At 33.9% G+C, this 21,019-nt stretch overlaps 3 protein-coding genes across 3 annotated transcripts; 1 reads left to right on the top strand and 2 right to left on the bottom strand.

Moving 5' to 3' along the window:
• Positions 1–4,892: 4,892 nt before the first annotated feature.
• Positions 4,893–5,955, bottom strand: LOC142623768 (uncharacterized). The gene is made up of 3 exons (XM_075797225.1): positions 5,792–5,955; positions 5,563–5,695; positions 4,893–5,456 (listed from the first exon to the last, which is right to left on the bottom strand). The coding sequence occupies exons 1-3, from the start codon at positions 5,953–5,955 to the stop codon at positions 4,893–4,895; spliced, it is 861 nt and encodes a 286-aa protein (XP_075653340.1).
• A 2,510-nt stretch (positions 5,956–8,465) lies between these two features.
• Positions 8,466–9,405, top strand: LOC142643909 (uncharacterized). Its single transcript, XM_075818627.1, has one exon. The coding sequence runs from the start codon at positions 8,565–8,567 to the stop codon at positions 9,057–9,059; it is 495 nt and encodes a 164-aa protein (XP_075674742.1). The 5' UTR covers positions 8,466–8,564; the 3' UTR covers positions 9,060–9,405.
• A 7,818-nt stretch (positions 9,406–17,223) lies between these two features.
• LOC142622413 (WAT1-related protein At3g30340-like) lies at positions 17,224–20,132 on the bottom strand. Its single transcript, XM_075795876.1, has 6 exons — positions 19,886–20,132; positions 19,527–19,589; positions 19,224–19,340; positions 18,699–19,113; positions 18,011–18,162; positions 17,224–17,905 (listed from the first exon to the last, which is right to left on the bottom strand). The coding sequence occupies exons 1-6, from the start codon at positions 20,074–20,076 to the stop codon at positions 17,722–17,724; spliced, it is 1,122 nt and encodes a 373-aa protein (XP_075651991.1). The 5' UTR covers positions 20,077–20,132; the 3' UTR covers positions 17,224–17,721.
• Between the last annotated feature and the right edge of the window lie 887 nt (positions 20,133–21,019).

The raw sequence follows: 21,019 nt of genomic DNA, 5'->3' as shown, positions 1-21,019 counted from the left end.
ATTTGTGGGTTTGGATTTAGGTTTGTGTGGATATTTGCTTATGGCTGGTGGTAGTGGGTTGTAGTTTCGATTTGGTTTTTGTTTTGTTTTTTTATTTGAGTTTTTGGATATGGATATGTGATTTTGGTGTTTGTTGATGCTGGTGATGGTGGTGGGCTGTGGGGATGGTGGTGGGCTGTGGGGATGGTGGTTGCCATACTATGAGATTTGATTTTGGTATATGTATTGATTGTGGTGGTGGTGGTGGGTTGTGGGGGTGGTGTTTACTGTGCTATGGGGTTTGATTATGGAATGTGTACTGATTGTGGTGGTGGTGGCTTGTATTGATCTTGGTGGAGGTGGCTGGCTTTAATTGTGGGCGAAGAGAGAAAGAGAAAGAGAGGAAGAGAGAAATTGCAATGGGTGAAGAGAGAGACAATGAGAAAGTGAGATAAAGAGAGTGAAATGAATAGTGTTACTTTAGATGTGAAAAATAAGAATTGGGATACTGGATGACTTGTAAAATAGATAAAATAACTTTTTAGATCGTAAATGAAAATTTTTTAAAGACACCGGGATGTGAATACTCTAATAAGCTAGTAGGTTCTTTTGGTTAGGCTATACTCCTCAAGCTTTTCCTAATATTGTACTAGTTAAGCCGTCCTTTTGTTGTTACCTATCTTAGTTTGTACTCAGTCTTAGTCTCCTTTATTTCAATACAATCATTTTGTTTCTCATAAAGAAAGAAAAAAAAATTATATACTTATATTGAGTGTGTAATGTTATATTATGAGAACATCTTACATTTAAGTTTAGTTTATTGTTTTCCCTTAAAAAAAAAGTTTAGTTTATTTAATAGTCAAAACTAGACTTTTTTTTTATTTTTTATTACAAGATAGAATTTCTATTTTAGCCTAATCTAAGGGCACATTTGGTAAACTGTAATAGACACTGTAATGTAATAGATATTCTTATGGCATAACTATTCGGCTGTTTGGTTATGTTTTTATAACAATGAATAGTTATTCCTTATGAATAATTATTCTTCAAAATGAGGAATAACTATTTCTTATCAAAAGTACTGAATAGATATTTCTTATCAAAAGTACTGAATATCTATTCTTTCAGTAATTCTTAAGTACTCCCGGAGTACGGAGAATGGTACTCCCTCCTTTCACATTCATGGTGGAGTCCGCTCATTAAATTCATAGTGGGGTCCATCATGAATGTGAGAGGAGGGAGTACCATTTCACTATAGGGACTACCTAAGAATTTTCCCTATTCCTTCACTTTATGTAATAACTTTTTTAAAAAATTTCCCAAAAAGCCATTAGTTGCCACATTTTTAAAATGAAAGAAAATAAATTTTCATTGTTGTTAATGTATTACTTGTAATACTTATTTCTATTCCCATGTAATAATTATTGTAGTGTACCAAACATGTCATAAGTGTATATGTGTGTGAGGCTCCCTCCTGGAGACTTGAACCCTGGTCCTTGCCCCCCACACCTCATAATCACATATACTTATGAAGTGATCACTGCACCAAGGATGCGCGGTGGTAGCTAGACTCTTAAATAAACAAATATAAACTTATTTTTTGGAATTGAATTATTCATAAATTTAATCTATTCATTTGCATTTTTTACAACTTTGCTTCTAATTAACCTCTAAAGTACCATTAAGGAAGGCACGGAGTGAAGCTTGAAACATTACGTGCCGCTTTGTTTTCCACCAAATTATGACAATAAAACCACTACTCTTTTTTTTTTTTTTTTTAATGCTGTATTTTCAATTTAATAATTAAGTTGAGAACTTGTCACAGACAATGATGGTATTGGACACAGTTACAGAAACAAGTTAGGCACACAGCACCTTCCGAAAGATATATTTATACACAGTATACAATACACTATATCATGAGGGGGACGCAAAAATACTGATTTAATAGATGAGCGTCCAATTACAAGTGTTTCCTTGCCTACCATTAATTTAAACCTCATTGGAAGGAATCCTTGCGTTGTCACTTGTCATTGTGATTGAGACATTCTATCACTTTCTATAATATGGGAGATGCTAATTTCAGAATCAATCTGGTTGGAGATGGAGACACATCTTAAAGTTGTGTGGTGAATTTAACTCCTCTTCAACCTATGCATCAGCCAAAAGCACATTAGAATATTAACACAGTCACTTATATGGAAGGTAGATAAATGGTTTTCGTTGGGAGCTCAAATGTAATAGCGAATACTACAAAACAAATCCAGCCCAACACATCCAAGAATTTTTTTTTTATAAAAAAAACCCAATAATTCTTATGTTTTATTATTTCATTTGTTTTAAATAGTTGGTTATTTATCCCAAAATAATTTAATTAGATTAATGTTTATTTTAAATTTTTTATTTATTTTCTGACCTGGCTTTTTATTTTCAGGGTTTTTTTTTTATCATTATATTACTACTAGAATTTAAATTAATGAGATTAGTTTTGGTAACATGTACATTTTCAACTAACAATATAAGATGGATGTAGTACATTTAAAAAAAAAATTAAAGTACATTTTTGGCTCTTAAAGTTTAGAGTAATTTTCATTTAGACCCTTTATATTTGATTTCATTTTTATATTGGGTATGCCGTTCATTTATATTAGTAATCTTGTGACACATGTTATTAATAGGTGACGTGTCTTATTGGACGACACATAACGGTCAGATTACTAACAAAATTAAGACTTATACAAGTAACATGTCTCAATGAATAATATATATTTGACACTTAGGTGGCGTTTGGTACGGGGTAATATTTTAGGATTCCCAGGAATGTTTAAAGATTCCCATGTTTGGTTGCAAATTACGCTAGGGAATCAGATGTCAGGGGAATCCTTAAACCCCCCTCAGTAGGAATGTGGATTCCCTTTAAAACAGGTGGGAATCCAGATTCCCAAACTTAAAAGAAATTGTATTTTTTATAAATTGACAATTTTAACCTTTTTTCCTTATCATTTAAGCAATTAAGATAAACTATAAAACAAATTATCAATATCTTCTCTCTTGTCTTTATCTTTTCCCGCCAAAACAACATAAACAGGATAAATAACTCTGCTAATAGTTATTTTTGTATTATTCTTGTCATTTTGAAATGTTAGATCACAGTTTTAATGAATGTGTTGCTAATTGATAGTTTATATAATGTTTTTTTATCTATCTATATAGAGTAAGATATTTTTTTTAAAGGACTAATTAATAGTTTATATATATTTTTTCATTATTTATTTAAAAGAAGATTTTTTTTTTTTAATGGGCTTGGTACTTCACATTCAAATTTAAGGACAAAATGGGAAAAACAAATAATTCATTTAAGATTTCTGGGAATACACCAAACATTATCATCTCACATTCCTAGAAATCTCCCAATGAAACCAAACATAGGAATAGCTACATTCCTAGGAATCACATTCCTAGAAATCACATTCCTAGGAATCTAGATGCCAGGAGTAATGTGGATTCCCCGTACCAAACGCCACATTAAGGGTCAGATTACTAACAAAAGTGAACTTATATGGATGGCATTTATTTGGAACTCAACAATTAGATTACTAAAAAAAATGGACAACATGACTAGTATGAAAATGAAATGAAACATGAAGAGCCAAAATGAAAATTTTGAAACCTAAAGAGCTAAAATGAGAAAAATCTCAAACCTTAATTACATACTTTAATTTTAATTTTCTAAAAAAAAAAAAAGAGGGTTTTTTTTTTTTTTTTTTACTGGAGTAAGATTTAAAAATATAAGGAAATTTTATGAAGTTAGGCTTGAAATGGACGGACTTTGCGAAGTGCCACAGGATTAAGTGGGAGCTGAGGATTGCCCAAGGTCCCAAAACTACAATTGGGTTAAGTGTTACTACACCGTGGACCAAAATCCAAAGAATAGGCCCATAATGTGAGGTTGCATCGTGCACTTTAATTTAGGCCCAAATGTCGAGGGTGTATCATGCACTCCGACTTTATTAGAAAGCCTAGCACAATAATTTAAATTTTCTACTACCAAAAAAGAAAAGAAAAAAATCATTTTTCATGTGTGTGTATGTCAATGTGTGTAACATAAAAGTTGAGTGACCACCGAGCACCCTTAGTACGGTGACCACTCCAAGAGAGAGTACGTATTTATAGTACTCTAGGAGTACACAATAATTTTCTCTCCATATGTATAAGTGTTTGTAGAGCATACATACTTAGTTGCAACTTGCAAGTAACATAATCTCACACACACTCTCTCTCTCATGTTACTAATATATATATAGCAACCTAGTAGGCCTCTCACAACAAGTGCCCACAAATGTGTGGGACTTTGTCATGGTCCAAAAATTGCAACATAAAACCTTATACATGATCACGCTTGTCTACCAACATTTTATTAATAAAAAAGTATGCTTAGGACTGAATCCATGTAATTATAGTTTTCTTTCTAGGAGAGGATGGTTTGGGGAAAGAGAAAATGCTCCTCAGTAAAGCTTAATGATTGGTTGAATTGCACATGTAAAAACTAAACTGAACTCACATAAAATTAAGATTACATTAGCAAAATCTCCACTAATTGTTTAAGAATTTTTTTTTTTCCTGAGAATCAGGACCAAGCCTGCAGAAAACTTTATTAAGAACCTGGATAATCTACAAAGACAATAGAGTTTATATTTGACAGAACATCTTCCATCCAGACTAATAAAGGAAAAGAAAGACGAGTTCTCTAGGCTAAGTCATGTGTCACAACATTACCTTACTTTACAATGTAAAAGAAAGAAAAACTTATAAATGGGTTTACAATAACTAAAATGTCCCTAAATAAATGCCCGAAAGAAGAAGAGAACATATCCCTTGCTTTGAGAGCCTTAATGATAATTTCTGAATCACCCTCAAAATGGCATTGTTGTAAGCCGATTTCTTGTGCAAAAATCACCGCTATTCTCGCTGCCATCATCTCCAAACAGTCCACGGTATGAGGCTTTTTTAGTTTTTTCAGCTAGTGCAGCAAGCACCTGACCCGAGGAGTCCTTTACCACAATTCCAATTCCTGCTTCCTCGCTTTCATTGAACCATGCTCCATCGAAATTTGCTTTAAACTCAGTTGCTGCTCGAGGGAACCACTTGCACCCACGTGGTTGTTTAACCAAATTTCGAACCTCACGAACTGCCTTCACTTGCTGCAGAAAATTTTTTGTAGCTTCTCCAACACTACTCAGCGGCAAAGTCTTCTCCCTCAACCTGACCTTGTTTTGATGGATCCAAATGAACCAAGCCGTGGTCCCAAACAGCTCACTCGCTCCTGGTTTTGCCAAACACAGCTCCACAAGATCCAAAAAAGACCCATAAGCTGTCACCGACTCGCTCACCCAGTTGAACTCCAAGCACCAAACACGCCTCACCGCTTCACAATCCCACAAGGCATGCTTAGCGTTCTCAGGCAGACTTCCACACAGCTGGCATAGAGGATCATCAACTATTTTCCTTTTCATGAGATTGACTTTAGTTGGCAAACAATCAGCACAAGCCCTCCACAGAAAATGAATTTATCTTTCCAAGTACCTTCAACTTCCAAACCCTAGACCACAAGTCCGCCATTCCCTTTCTGCTTGAACCCGATGCTTCCTCCATTCTTGGCTCTTCACAAAGCAGCTTGTAACCCGACTTCACTGAATAAAGTCCATTCCTTTCCAAACTTCAGTAAAGATAATCAGATTGAGGCACAACACACAGGGGGATTGCCTTTATTTGCTAAGCTTCATGAGGGATGAAATAGGAATCTATCACCTGCCTATTCCAGCTATCCTTATTTGATGCCATCAGTTCAGCCACTTTCAAATTTCTATCCAAACCCGAATGGACAGAGCTTATTTTTCCACATGAAAGGCCTGGTAACCAATTATCCTTGAAGACCTTAATTGATTGTCCATCCCCCACCCTCCATTTTGCCCCCATTACAACCACTTTTCTAGCCCTTAAGATACTCTTCCATGCATAATAACCAAATTTTTGCTTGGCATAAAAAATGGTACCATTGGGAAAATATTGAGCCTTAAATACACAATAGAACAATGAGCTTGTATTATGACTGAGCCGCCATACTTGCTTGGCCAACATCTCAATCCACAGAGGAATACCTGATTGTTTCCCTCAACCTAGAAAATAAAACCCATTAGCTCTACAAACACCCTTGGCACGTTCGAGGACACACACATTACAATGAGGGACAAAAGTTCTAAAGCCTTAGAGAAGGACACACCTACTTTCTTAGAGCAAAGAAAAACGTTTCTTTCTGTTAGTGTGGCATTGAGTTGAACAAATTATCAATTTTTAAGAAAGTAATTCTTCTTTTATGGGAAATGTTAATTGATACTTTAAAGGCATTTGTTAATGAACTATTTTAAAAATATTTTTATGAGAAAATAAAATAAGTAATTAATGTTTTGACACATTTTTCTATTTCCCTTAAAAGAGGTATCAAAACTTTCCTAAAATTTTTTGGTAACAATTTTTCTAAAGACATCTGTTAATGTGACCCTTCCTTTATTACCAATAGCAATGTCATTCAAAACTGTTAGATAAGTAAAATACTAAAATAAAAGTATAGAATAATTTGAAAATGACAAAATGAAAAGGGAAAGGTTTTGCTGTCTAAGGGTGGGCTTGGACACATTATTAGGTGGGCCTTTGGACACGAGATTTGGATTAGTTTCAAACGTACCCTTATATCTTCAATTAGGGGTGGCAAAATTTGACACGACCCGCGAACCCGACACGACACGACACGAAATTAGCAGGTTATGGGTTGAGGCTTAACGGGTTCGTGTCATATTCGGGTTGACACGACTAACCCGTTTAATAAATGGGTTGGGTTAGGGTTGAACACATAGAACCTGTTTGACCCGTCTGACCCGTTTAATTAAATGATATTTTACCAATATACCATTCAAACTCTAGGTATATAAACTTATTAGTTGTTGTGATTTATTTTCTTTGACATATTGTGATTGATTATTTGTGATATTGGGATATGCTTTAACTTTGAATGATTATTTGTGATGCAGTTACTCGTTAGTTCTAAATTTTATATTAAAAATATTTATTTGTTTGTTTTTTCATTAATTTTTATTTTTCATTTTGATAAAATCTGATAAACAGGTCGACACGACTGACCCGTTTAATAAATAGGTCGTGTTAGGGTTGAGAAATCTTGACCCGTTTAATAAACAGGTCGGGTTAGTGTTGACCTATGTAGTCGAATACTCATGACTTGACACGACACGAACCCGACACGCGAACACGAATTGCCACCCCTATCTTCAATTTAGTGTTATAGATGCTAGAGCTATCAATTGCTAGAGGCATGACTAGGTTGGGTTGGGTTGAAGGGTTTTTACCCACTAATTTGACCTTGTCAGGTTAAAAAATTTTCAACCCAACTCATTACATGTGTAGAAATCAATCTAACCCAATCCACATTGGTAGGTGGGAAGTGCATACACATTTTATGCATTGTAAGAGATTAGGCTTTCATCAATTATTTAAACATTTTTGTACATAAATTTTTACAATTCATATAATATGCTTAAATTATATTCTAAAATACGAAATTCATTAATTAAAATTGGTTCTAATAAAATACCACAGTCAACTTAACTACAAATTTAAAATATACTTATATACATGGTGGGTCAGATTGGGTTAAATGGGTTGAAAAAAACTATCAACCCAAACTCGACCCAACTTAAGGCATCAAATAAAATTTTAATCCAACCTAACCCAACCTACCAAGCCACCAACTCACCTAAGGTGTCGAGTTGGTGGGTTTGATACACAACCCTACGAGTTACATTTCATTTTTGTCAATTTCAAATAAAAATAAAATTATTATAAAAGTTCATTTTAATTAAATTTAATAAAAACTCATTTTCAAATAAAATCTAATAGTTTTTCTTAAAAATGTATTTTTAATAAGAAAATGTGTTTGTTTTTCCTTTTTTTTTTTTTTTCTTCTCTTCCCCCTTGTTCTTCTTCTTCTGCTCTCTCTCCATGGCAACCATAGAACACATTAAAATTCAAATAGTGCTATTCAAGACATTAATTAAAATGATAAACACCACAAATTTGACTAAAACAGAGTAGAATTGACTTAGCAATTAATAACATAATATTTCTTTTATCAAAACAAAAACAAACAAAAAAAGCAAAATTTTACTATTTTCTTCCTTTATCTCAAGTAGATTCTTTCCCTCCAAAACTGGCAAATCAAACCAAAGAGCTTGACACTCACAAAAGCATAAGGTGTAGCAAATAAGTAAACCCACTGTCAAGTAATCCTCCTCTTTTTCGAACCGAATAAATCAAAATCCTTGCATTGCCATGTACGAAACTCACTTTCCCTTTATTCCAACAAACAGAACACCATGCTTCATGCACCTCCTCTTATATATAAATGCCCATTTTATTAATACTAACTCACATGTAACCCCAAGTTCCAACTCCAATTTTCTGTACTGCACAAACGTCTAATATATATATATACACCTTCTCTGATCTTTAAGATAATGCTTTCTGAATCAGTTAATCCAACCAACTCCTCATCAGGTGGAGGAGACAATCAAAAATCATTTGACCGTGATGTGAGACAGATGGTCTCAGCCATAACCCAACGCCTTGGTGATCTCAAGAAATCAGGTTCAAGTACCCAGCAAGTGGAGGGTGATGATGAACACGGTTTGAGAGTCATCACGCTTGCTGGAACCAACTCTGGAGCCAATCTACGAAGTGAGTTGGGCGAGAAATCTCAAGAGGATTCGCTTGTTGAGTTTGACACACTAAGCACCTACGTCAACAGCAATTTCCAAGCCATCAACAACTCAATCATGATGGGTGGCAGCTACACCACCAACGATCCAGGTGTTCACCTGGACATCACTGACATCCAAGAGAACCCTGGCCATAAGCCAGGCCACAAACATGGAAAGAAGGGAAAGAAAAAAGAGAAGGACTCCCAGAAAAGCGACCACACTGAGCATTCTGATGGAGATCATGATTCATGAATCACAAATTTGCAGGGACAAAGAGGTCTTAAAGGCTAAACGTACAAGTTTTATCAATATTGCCATAATTACGTACTAATAATAAATAAGAATTCGTGAGCGTGCTGCTTTTTATATAAGAGTATTTAAGTTTGGGAAGAGATGAAAGGGTTAAATTTTATGTAGGTATTGAGTTTTAATGCATCATATTTCAGTTTGATTCCAAGTTATGTATCACAATATGGTATTTATTTTTTGATATTGTGTGTTGTTTGGGTTGTTAAGCATATCTCCTACCTACGAAAAGAAAAAGAAAAAGAAAAAATGTTAGGTATATGAATAACAACATCAAATATTTTTATTAGAAGTTTACTCTTTTCTTCTTCTTCTTCTTCTTCTTCTTCTTCTTCTTCTTCTAATAATAATAATATTTTACGCCCACCAAAGTGCCTAAATTTTATGGTCCATTGGAAATTACTTTCATTTTAACCATCAATTTCAATGAACCCCAAACACTTGCAAATGCGAAAAACATTTTCTAAAAATCAATTTTTGCCCAAAGTAAAGCAGCCTTAACCTCATTAATTATATACATGTACAGTATTATACTAGATACATTTTGAAAAAGATATATTTAATGTATTTATCTAAAATCGTGTTTATTCTCCAAAAATTATCAGGTTAGATTAGATATACACTTTCTAGTAAAATTAGTCCAGCATTTTTTTTAGTAAAATTCAAATCTTGTGTTGTTGTTGTTGTTTTTTTTTTTTTTTCCTAGGATGGGAGAGCACTATGTCACTATACTATGGGATAATAATTTTTTGAATCTAGCATCTCACTTTTCTTCCCATTTGATTTCCGTAATTTTCTCAGCAAGTAAAGCACTTTGGAGAATCAATTCTAGCAACTACAACCTAACTTTATGCCTTAAGCCAATGATTAAGAATTAAGATCTAAACTTCTTCAACCTCTCAAATCCTTTTCTTTTCCCGCACTTTATCAACAAACAAAACGGAAAAGAAGCTTGAGTTAGCATCTTAGTAATGAAGGCTTTTGACTATTTGAGCTTACAATTTTGTTCTTTGTGATTGTGAGGAACAATGTACTTAACGTTGTTTGTTTGGGCTTTCTTTTTGTTTTGATTTTGCCAACTCGCCGTAGTAAGGCTAATGACACGATATAATTTAGTTGATTCGACTTCGTTTTGACTCACGCAGCAAATAAATGTAGTCAATATGGTTATGGGCAAAGGCAAAACTAAGTGTGTGTTTAAGAACAACTAATTTAATTTTTTACTAAAAGTATACTAAAATATATTTGTATTTTAAATATGTGAGTAAATTTTTTTTTTTTTAAATTGTATATAAAAGCTAAAAGCAAAATGTTAATGCCAAACAGCCTAAGTGCAGCTTATTGGGCCATGGCCCCAAAACCAAAAATATTGGCCCCCCACCTGTGACTTCTCCATATGGCCCTCCTAATTAGACTCAATTTTTTAAAACTTTCTCCATCCTCCTCCCAAGTCCCAACACGCTAGTCAGTGGTTACTTTTAATTTTTTTTAGCAATAGATTCCTTTAGAGCATCGGTAGCAAATGTGTCAAATGCTAAATATTTGGTATATTTAACACATCAAACACAAAAATGGAGTTTTATCAAATATTTCAAATCTCAAACATTATACCACATTACTATAGTACCATTGCCAAAATGCCACGGTACGGACAACAATGGTAAAATTGGATATTATTATTTTATTGCATTTTTCTCTCTCCTCTTCCACTGATATCTCTCTCTCCGTCGACTCTATCTCATTTCTTCTCTCTGTCACTCTCTATCTCTTCTCTCTCCTCCCTGCTCAAGAAAGTTGTTCAATATCACTCTCAAGAAAGTTGCCACCGATCTCGCCGCCTCACTTTCTAGTCCTCGCCGCCGATCTCGCCGCCTCATGCTCCAGCCCTCGCCACCAACATCCACAACCCTCACCACCGATCTTGCCAGTCCTCGCCGCTGATCTTGCTGCCTCATTCTCCACAGCTCGCTGCCGATCTCACCGCCTCATGCTCCAGCCCTTGCCATTGACATCCACAGCCCTCACCGTCGACCTTCAGATCTCTCTTACTCAGGTTGTAGGTGTGAGATTTGGGATGGGTTTCGATGTGGGTTTTGGGTCGGCGTTGTGTAGGTTATGGGTCAGTTAGGCTGGGGTTTTAGGTCGATTGTTGGTTGAGTTTGGGTCGGCATTTTGGATCGGAATTTTGGTTCGTTGGTTGAGTTTGGGTTGGCGTTTTTTCATCTCTGGTTTGTTGGTTGGTTGAGTTTTTTTTTTTTTTTTTCTTTCTTTCTCTTTTATTTTTTTTTGAGGTTTTTGGATTTGGAATTTGCTGGTGTTGTTGCTGTTGTTGATGTTGATGTTGTTGGTTTGTTGGTGTTGGTTTGTTGTTGTTGTTGTTGTTGTTGTTGATGTGGTTGTTGTTGATCGGCGTTGATGTTGTTGTTGTTGCTGTTGCTATTATTGATGATAATAGGGTGGAGATAATATATTATTTTAATGTATAGTAAATATTATTTTAATGTATAGAATTGAATGATAAAACATCTAATAAATGAGATGTTGTAAAATGATGTGGTAAAATAATAAAGTAGGCTTTTGGTGTGGCAAAATGACATTTTTTTTGTAACATCTGCTACGGATGCTCTTAGAAACTTTATCCCCTTCGCTACAACTTTTTTCAACTTCATTTTCCTTATTTAGCCACCCAAAAAATCTCTCATCATTTATCATCATCACTTGGTACTCTACTCCTTTCCAAAATGGCCAAATATCACTATTTGGCAAAATATATTGAGATTTACTATTGTTTTAAAAATATATATGGATATACCACTCATTTAAAACTCGAGGTTTGCTGTGTAACTCAAGTTCCAAGAACTTGAGTTCTTTGAAAAAATAGCCTTCAATTTTACCTTACTATTTTTTATGGAGTTCGAATTCCTATAACTCGAGTTACATAAAAAGTTGATGGCTATTTTTCATGGAACTCAAGTTTGGGAAACTCGAGTTACACGGCAGACTCAAGTTTTACAAACTCAAGTTTTAAAAAAGTTATAGATCCCTAATTATTTTGCAAACAGTAGTAGATCCTTACATAATTTGCCAAATAATGGTACTTGGCCATTTTTGCCCTCTACTCTTCTCACATTAGTTTAATCTCTTTTCAATATCTTTTTTAAGAGGTATAAAAAAAGATGTAAAGTTTATTCACTATTTTGAATTCCACACTAGCTTCTACTTCAATTTTTCTTTGTATTTGACATTTGGAAAAAAAAATCTTGAATATTTGTAATACATTTCTATAACAAATTAAAAAACATTTGTATATTTTGTAAAGTTTAGAGATGTAAAGTTTTTATATAAAATAATTCAATAGATATATAACTTTTTTGTGTGTGTATATATAATTACACTAGAATTAAAAATTTATGACTTAAAAAATAAAAACTAATGCACTATTGAGACATACATACATATGTATGCATGTATGTCTACACGAATGTGGTTCTTTGAGTTGTTCTTGAATTAGAAACTAATAGGATAGTTTGGTTCTGCCCCTATTATGAGACAATATTGAAGACTATTGAGGCCATACATTTTACTGTTCTTAATTGTCCCCATAAAACCAAAAAATAAAAATTTTCAAAAGAAAGAAGGGAAATGCTAACGAATGCCCTTGGGGCATTGATTAACAATCCATTTAAAGAAAGTTTTTATGGAAAAAGAAAAAAAAATCAATATTTTGACAACATTTTCACTTCCAATAAAAGTAGTATCAAAATTGTTCTAAAATGGATTGTTAATAGTGCCCTAAGGACACTCGTTAGCATGACCCAAGAAAGAAAGTAAATCCTAAACTATCGAGCATTAAAAAGTTTCGTACATTTTCAACCCATTGACCATGTTTATGTGATTGGTAGTGTTTGTTTCACAGTTAATATTTTATTATTTTACCATCATGCACCCTTGACACGATAGTCATTCCACAAGTTATAAGTGCTTATGAGGTGCGAGGGGCAAGGGTGTGAGGGGCAAGGGTGCGTGATGGTTACAACCTTAGGACCTTTTGGAGATAGCTTAGAAACTATAGGGGATTTGAAACTAGGAAAAAAAAAAGTTCTGCCTCTATCCTGAGAGGGACAACCCTTTTATAAACAAGGAAAAAAACACTATTTAAACAATAACATTGACTTTTTTAACAGTGAATAGTGAACAGTAGAATGGATGTAAGCAATGACGTCAATAATTTTGTTGGCTTGTGTTGTCTAGAGGGGGAATTAACCCTCGTGGGGAACAACTAGAATCTAAGCAAGAGGCCGGAATCAAACTTTATCAGAATGAGTGGGAATCAATGCAGCTTCAATAAGATGAGTGGAATTGATGTAGTTTTAGCAGGTCATTTATTGGCAATAGGTGTAGCAATTCTTTCAATTTGTGCCGACAGAGTTAATCTTTATCCAAGTCTAGAGTAGTTACTACGTCATGGCCAAATAATTCATGATTAGAAGGATAATAAGGATTATCATTATAAGCAACAGAGAGGCCTCTGAGGATTCCTTAGATTCTTGGTTATCTCCCTCTACTTTAGAGTTAGCATTTTTAGCTTCTTCTTCATCCTTCCAAGAATGTTTTAACAGAGCAGTTATGGCATATTCACAAAACAATAAATGTTTTAACCAAAGGGGAAGAACAAGAAAACCTACTAATAAATTTGATAAGCCAAATTGATAACCCTGTGCTAAAAGAAGAATATCTTAAGAAATTCAAGAAAACTATGATTAAAGAAGAAAGTGATAAAAGAGTAAAGACAAAGATAAGCCTTGATGAAACCTTGGAAAGTTTTAATAAAAATAAATCCAAAGAAATAACTGTTAATGATTTACAACATGAAATTGCTAATATTAAGAGAAATCATTGAATTAAAAATGACTTAAAAAGCATAAAAAATAATAACCTTGATTTGAAACAAGATATACTACTTTCAAAAATTGATAAACATCTTAGTAATGAACATTCTGATAGTGGGCATGATGATTAGCACAATGATGAAGACAATCCTAGTCAACGAGCTACTCTTTCTAATACTATTTTTACTGATTCTAATAGACTCAGACTGATTAACAGGCTTATTCCTCCAAAATGGTTTTCAAAGGTAAAATTTGTTGTTTGCCATGAGTATGAATTCAATGTTATTGCCACGATTTATTCAGGAACTAATATGATTTGTATTCGAGAAGGCATAATTCCTAGTATATACTATGAAAAATCTACCGAGAAACTGTTTTCTGCTAATGGAACTCAAATGAAAATTAAATATGAATTGAATAATGCTCATGTTTGCCATGATAATGTCTATTTCAAGATCCCTTTTGTTCTTGTTAAAAACATTATTAATAAAGTAATTCTTGGAATCCCTTTCATTAATTCTTTGTATCCTTTCCTTTTTGAACATAATGGTATCACTACTGACCCCTATGGGTAAAAGCTAAAATTTAAGTTTGCCTCTAGATTTGAAATTGATACTGATGACTGTTTAAACTTGATCCATGCTAAAACTAAACATTTAAATTATTTAAAACAAGAAGTTAAATATAAAAAAATTGTCAAACAACTTTCTGATAAACTATTACAATTAAAAATTGATAATTTTTATAAAAAATTAATTGATGAAGTATGTTCTGATCTTTCCAATGCTTTTTGGCATAAAAAAAAAAAACATATTGTCAGGTTACCATATGTAAAGGATTTTAATGAAATGAACATTCCTACTAAGGCTCGTCCTAGTATATAGGTTGAGTGATGCAGTCATATTCTCTGAATTCGACATGAAATCTGGGTTTTGGCAAGTCCAAATTAGTGAAACTGATAAGTATAAAATTGCTTTCACCACTCTCTTTGGACATTATGAGTGGAATGTTATGTCTTTTGGCCTTAAGAATGCCTCTAGTGAATTCAAAAACATTATGAATGATATTTTTAATTCCTTTAGTCATTTCACCATTGTTTACATTGATGATGTCCTTGTTTACTTCAAATACATTGATGAACACTGGAAAAATTTGTATTTGTTTCTTGATATCATCAAACATAATGGTATTGTTGTCTCTGCGAAAATTAAACTATAATTCAAACAAAGGTTTGTTTCCTTGGCTATGGTATTTTTGAGCGACAAATTTGTCCCATTGACAGAGCTATCCAATTTGTTGACCAATTCCCTGATGCCATTACTAACAAAAAACACAATTGCAAAGATTCCTTGGGTCTTTGAATTACATTGCTAAATTTTATAAAGATTTGAGGAAACAATGTAAACCACTCTTTGATCGATTACAGAACAATCCTCCTCCTTGGTTTGATATCCATACTTCTCTTGTTAAACAAATCAAGTCTCATGTTAAAACTTTACCTTGTCTTGGTATTCCTACTATTAGTGCCCTTAAAATTGTTAAAATTGATGCCTCTGACGTTGGTTATGGAGGTATTCTGAAATAACTTGTTTCCCTGGCTCATCAAAACAAATAGTTTGCATGCATTCTAGAGTCTAAAATTCGACACAAATTAATTACAGTATTATTAAAAAGGAAATTCTATTTGTGGTACTATGTATTTCTAAATTTTAATGTGATTTACTAAACCAGAAGTTTTTACTACGTATTGATTGTAAAAGTGCTAAGTATGTCATAGAAAAAGATATTGAAAACATTGCCCCAAAACATATTTTTGCCAAATGACAGGCTATTTTAAGTGTTTTTTATTTTGATATTGAATATATTAAAGGTTCTCAAAACTCCATCCTTGATTTTCTCACCAGTGATTTTTTACAATGCCATAATGGAAGCTGAAGATCAAAAGATAAACAACCTGCCACAAATGATGATAAACAGCTAATCAAGCATGAACTGGCTTCATTTGTTGAAGTTGCCAATTGCTTTACTACCCTTGGCATTGTTGCTAAACTCAATTATTCAACTATTCTAGCATCCTTATATGATCCATATGCAATTGCCACTACTACTCATCCCATTCAAACTACTTTTCTTAGCAATCCCAATGCTTCTAGTTATGTTAAAAACAATATTGCCAAAACTTGTTTTCTATTGAATCCAACAGGGCTATAATTGCAAATCCCCAAAAACTTGCTAAAGATTATTTTCCTCTGAACTTTCATTGGATTCCTGAAAATACTAGTAAAGACCTGAAATATTACTCTACTATCCTGTTTCATGAAAGGTCAATCTTCATCAAACCCATAACTAATAAGTTTGATGTATCCAAAATTATTTATCACAGTGTTTTCATGATTAACATAACTATTGAAGAAAAATGGGGACTTCGTCCAGCTGCTACAAAACCATTACTTGGTTCAACTGTTCCTTACTCCTATCACGATTACATCCATGCTTGGTTCAAGTTCATGCTCCATCAAGATGTAGCTATGACTCATTCATGGTTTATTAATTTTGATAAGAATTTTAGATCACAACTCTTCATTTGGTTTATCTGTTGGTGGACACAATTAGGTCCTATCACTAATATTTTTCTAGGACCCCTAATTGGATCATTCAAATACTTTGCATCGGTGCCAAGTTTCCTACTACCCTACATTTTGTCAGAAAATATAAAGTCCCCTGGATCCTAAAATGGTAATATGTTAAGGATGGTGATGTTCTTGCTAGACAGTGGCTTGTTAAATGGTGCGACAAGTTCTCGCACACCCAAGATGTTATTTACAATGTTACCCAGGATTTCCCTATTCAAAGCTCAAGCCTCGGCTTACCCCTATTCAGGGAGCCATGCCTCGCCCTACTACATCTGCTACTATATATATAAGCAAAACCATTAAAATAAAAGGCAACAACCACAAAGAAAAGAAAAATTAATCATGTTGAAACTTTTACTTAACCACTAAATTAGTGGGATTGAATTGCAATGGATTCTAATACATTTTCCATAAGATGAATTAATAGCTTTTTAGCCTACCTAACCAAACCTAACCCACCATATATAAGTTTCTATTATTACCCTTTTTTTAATTTTTAGTTTGACTGATTTTGATATTTTGAGAATCAATTTTGATAAACTTAGGAATTTGGAATATGATTTAAACATATCATATGAATTGTAATAATTTATTAAAAAAAGTGTTTATAATTGATGAAAAGCTTAATTTTTACAAGGAATAAGACATGTATGTTCAACCCATCAACTCAACCCAACCCAACCCATGTGATGGGTTGTGAATTTCTTAACCCGACAAGGGTTAGGTTGAAAAACCCTCCAACTCAGGCCAACCCAACCCAACCCTTCACATTGTTTGTAGATGGATTTTGATTAAACATTGCTTGTAGATGTAGGCTTATGGTTAGCTAAAACAATGTAAAATTTCTTATTCTACTTTCTAATCAAATTGTGTTTACTCACATTATAATACTTTGCGACTCTAATTGATAGCGCCTCTCGGACATATTTGGCAATCACAATTAGTCTAAAAACCGACTTCATTTTTATTTTCTTGGAAATAGAGAAGTTGAAAAGTATGGAAGCTATTTGTGACAACAAAATAAAAGTAACAAGAAAATTTTTTAAATTTGGGGGAGACAGTAAATTGCTTGTGAATGGAAAAACATTATGCATCTTGGCCTGAATGGTGCCGTGAATCACAAGAGATTTCAACAACTTGCAACTGCGGCTCTTGTTCCTTGATCCTTTCAGCTTCTTGGGCTAATTTTGTTAGACAAAGCTTCATCTCCATGTTCTTACCCCACAGAAGAATGTACATTCCAATAATTACAACGATTGATCCCAGAATGCTGCTCATTTATAGCGCAAATGAAGAAAGTTAGCAATATAGTCACTATTGATAAAATAAATAGATAAAAAGTATAGCTAATTATGAAATAATAAGAATAAATCACCTCCCAAGGTAAAGTTTCTCGTGCAGGATGGGGATGTCGAACATGGCTGCCATTATCTGAACGAGGGGGCTGAATGCTGCTGTGAAAACTGGACCCCTTTTCTTAACACACCACGACATAACAACATAGCACATGCCGGATCCTATTATTCCCTGCATGCATCAGGATTCATTTACACGTCAACTAAAAGGGGTTTATTTAGGACTAAGGAGCTCTGGTTCAATATTACAGAATGCTATGAAACAACCAATTGATGGATTTGAAGTTGTACAACAATATTCTGATTTGAGCAAGATAGACTGGGTATATTTATCACAATAAAATGCGTACTTAAAAGTACCCCTTTTTTTATGGCTTAAAAGTCTCAATTCATGAATGACTTCCTTGAGACCTAAACTTCATTGGGTGATACTATTGATAACTACAGATCATACTACATAAGCCTTACAAAATTTATGTGTTACCAATCACAAAAAAAATGAATAAACATTCAGATCCAAAATTGATATTAATGCAGCCATCTTTTCATATTTTGAATTAGCAACCTGTATGTTGAATTGAAGTTCAGATCGAAAATTGATATTAATGCAGCCATCTTTTTTCAACTTGCCAGAGAAGTCCATATGTTTAGATAGCCTGACTAATCTTTGCAGAGAATTCATTCAACTTGAAAGGAAGTTCTACTTACAGCGTACAGGACAGTCATGATTTCTATTTTCCCATTCAGAGACCATGCAGAAAGGTTTCTGTTTGTGGAAAAACTTAAGATAGCTGACTGGATGGCACCAAAGAAGGACATGATAGCAGTGCTAGAATACTGGCAGGGATATCTCTTACCTATAGTTGATTGTAAAAGAAACCATGAAGACCAAAAAAAGGTTCCTACAACTAAAGCTATTGAACCAAGTGTCCATCTCTCTGTCTTCTTGGTAGAGTTGAGCTTAATAGTATGATCCATCATTTGAGTTACAGCTTGTGAGTGTGAATGGTCAAATAAAGGCACTCCTCTATAAAGAGTCAACAGTATTGCACCACCAATGCACACCACAGTACCAAGTACTTTGGCTCTTCCACTATTGCATTTTATGTCCAGAGTCTCTAACCTGTGGTATCAGTAAATAAAGGTGAGAAAAGAAAGAATAAAATTAGTGGAAGTGACTTTATTTTTCAAAAGAAAGTATGGCTGAAATCTTGTAAGAGCATCCATCCATACCCAAAAGGTAATGCCATTAGAAATGTGATCACTGGCACCATGTTGACAAAGGCACATGAAAAATAAGCAGATGTGTATTGAATTCCAAGAAGGAAGAAGTATTGTGTCAGCGATGCCCTACAGGAAAGAATTACTTAGCTGAATGATGGTTACGATAATAATAGTAAATACACTATTGGTAATCAAACTTTATCATAAGAGTGATTTTAGTCCCTCTGTCAACATGACCGAAAGTATATTTAAGCGTTAGTAAGTATGAACTGATTGAGCAGATGCATGAATCTGTCTAAATACATTACTAACCCGACGATTGCACTGAAGAAGAGGTAACATAAGATACGAAGTGTGAGCTTTGGTCTGCTATTCCTGCAAGCAAGATAGTTTATATGATGTATTAGTATTATGCAAATTTTGACAAAAGGAAAGAAGAGGGTAAAGAAAGCATACTTGAGTCAGAGATCTGTTACTGAATCCTTTATTCAGGATGTCACAGTTCAGCTCAATGAATTAATTTTATTATCTAGCTTGAACATGACTTGGCTTGGGGGCAATAGCTAATATATATATATATATATATATATATATATATATATATATATATATATATATATATAATTTCCAAAATATCAAAATAACTGAACTGAGGTTTAAAGATTTCCTACCTTTCTAAAAAGTAGCCGATTGGAGCTAAAAATATGGTAGAGATTGTCAGCCGGTAAGTAACAAAGACCAAGTGGTCCATTCCCTCATCAAGGATTTTCTTGAGAAGAATATTCACAATAGCAAAGGCAAAATCAACTGCTATCATTGCAATAAAAGGTTTCCATTCTTCACAACTCTTCATGTCAGCCATTGTATTGAGCACTATCAGAGGCAGAGTAAGGCTTCTCCTATCACTCAGTCACGGTTTCCTTGTGCTTAACAACAGGCCAGAGACAGACATTTGTAGGATTAAATAAACGGGCTCTGGAATAAGTGGGCACAAAGCAAGATTAAATTCTTCAAATCACATCAATGCTTTAAGCAACCGACTTTGTCATTAGTTTACTACTTATTCCCTTCTTTTGGCTCTCTTTTGACTAATACTTTCCAACCATGGAGATTATTTGAGAATCGTTTTTCCTGGCTTATACAAAATTATGGAGCATAAATGCATGATCTCATCACCAAAAGTTTAGCTAGTTTCAATATAGGCCATGAGTTTTCTGTTTACATTTTCTTCTAGGCTTTATTTGGGCACTGTTCTTCAAGTCATTCTAGCTTTTTTTGGTTGTCTATGCTACCATAGGTAACCCGTAGGCATCTTTTGAGTGGGGATGTAGGAAAATGGATACTCTTGCCTGGTTGCCTCTCCCTTGTTTATAGCATCTAATACTTAATCTTTGAAACAACATGAACAGCATCCTCGTTTCCACAAAATGTGAGTCAAGAACAATGTGTCAAATCTTGTATAACATACTGGAAAAGCTGAGAGGAAAGCAATGGACAATTGTTTGGACAACTCAACCAGGAAAATTTTATGCAACTGTCACTGCCACGGTCCACTGTCAACAAATGCTAGACCAAATGTTCTTTAAAATTGGAACATGCCACATGGCTACATCTTTGATAATTTCAGAATCTAGTAGGCAAAGATCTAAATATTTCCCCTGTTAAGCTTGATCAATTTTATTTCATGTAATTGGCTCCATCTTTTGGATGGTACTCAAATTTTTTTTAAATTATTCATGAATGGATGGCGAATGGTGTGTACTAATTATTAGGCCTAACGAAATCTTTTGCACCCATATCACTTC

This window comes from Castanea sativa, chromosome 1 (assembly GCF_040712315.1).
Source record: "Castanea sativa cultivar Marrone di Chiusa Pesio chromosome 1, ASM4071231v1".
Lineage (NCBI taxonomy): Eukaryota > Viridiplantae > Streptophyta > Magnoliopsida > Fagales > Fagaceae > Castanea > Castanea sativa.
The sequence above is the reverse complement of the archived record's forward strand: the minus strand, read 5'-3'. Positions and strand labels throughout refer to the sequence as shown.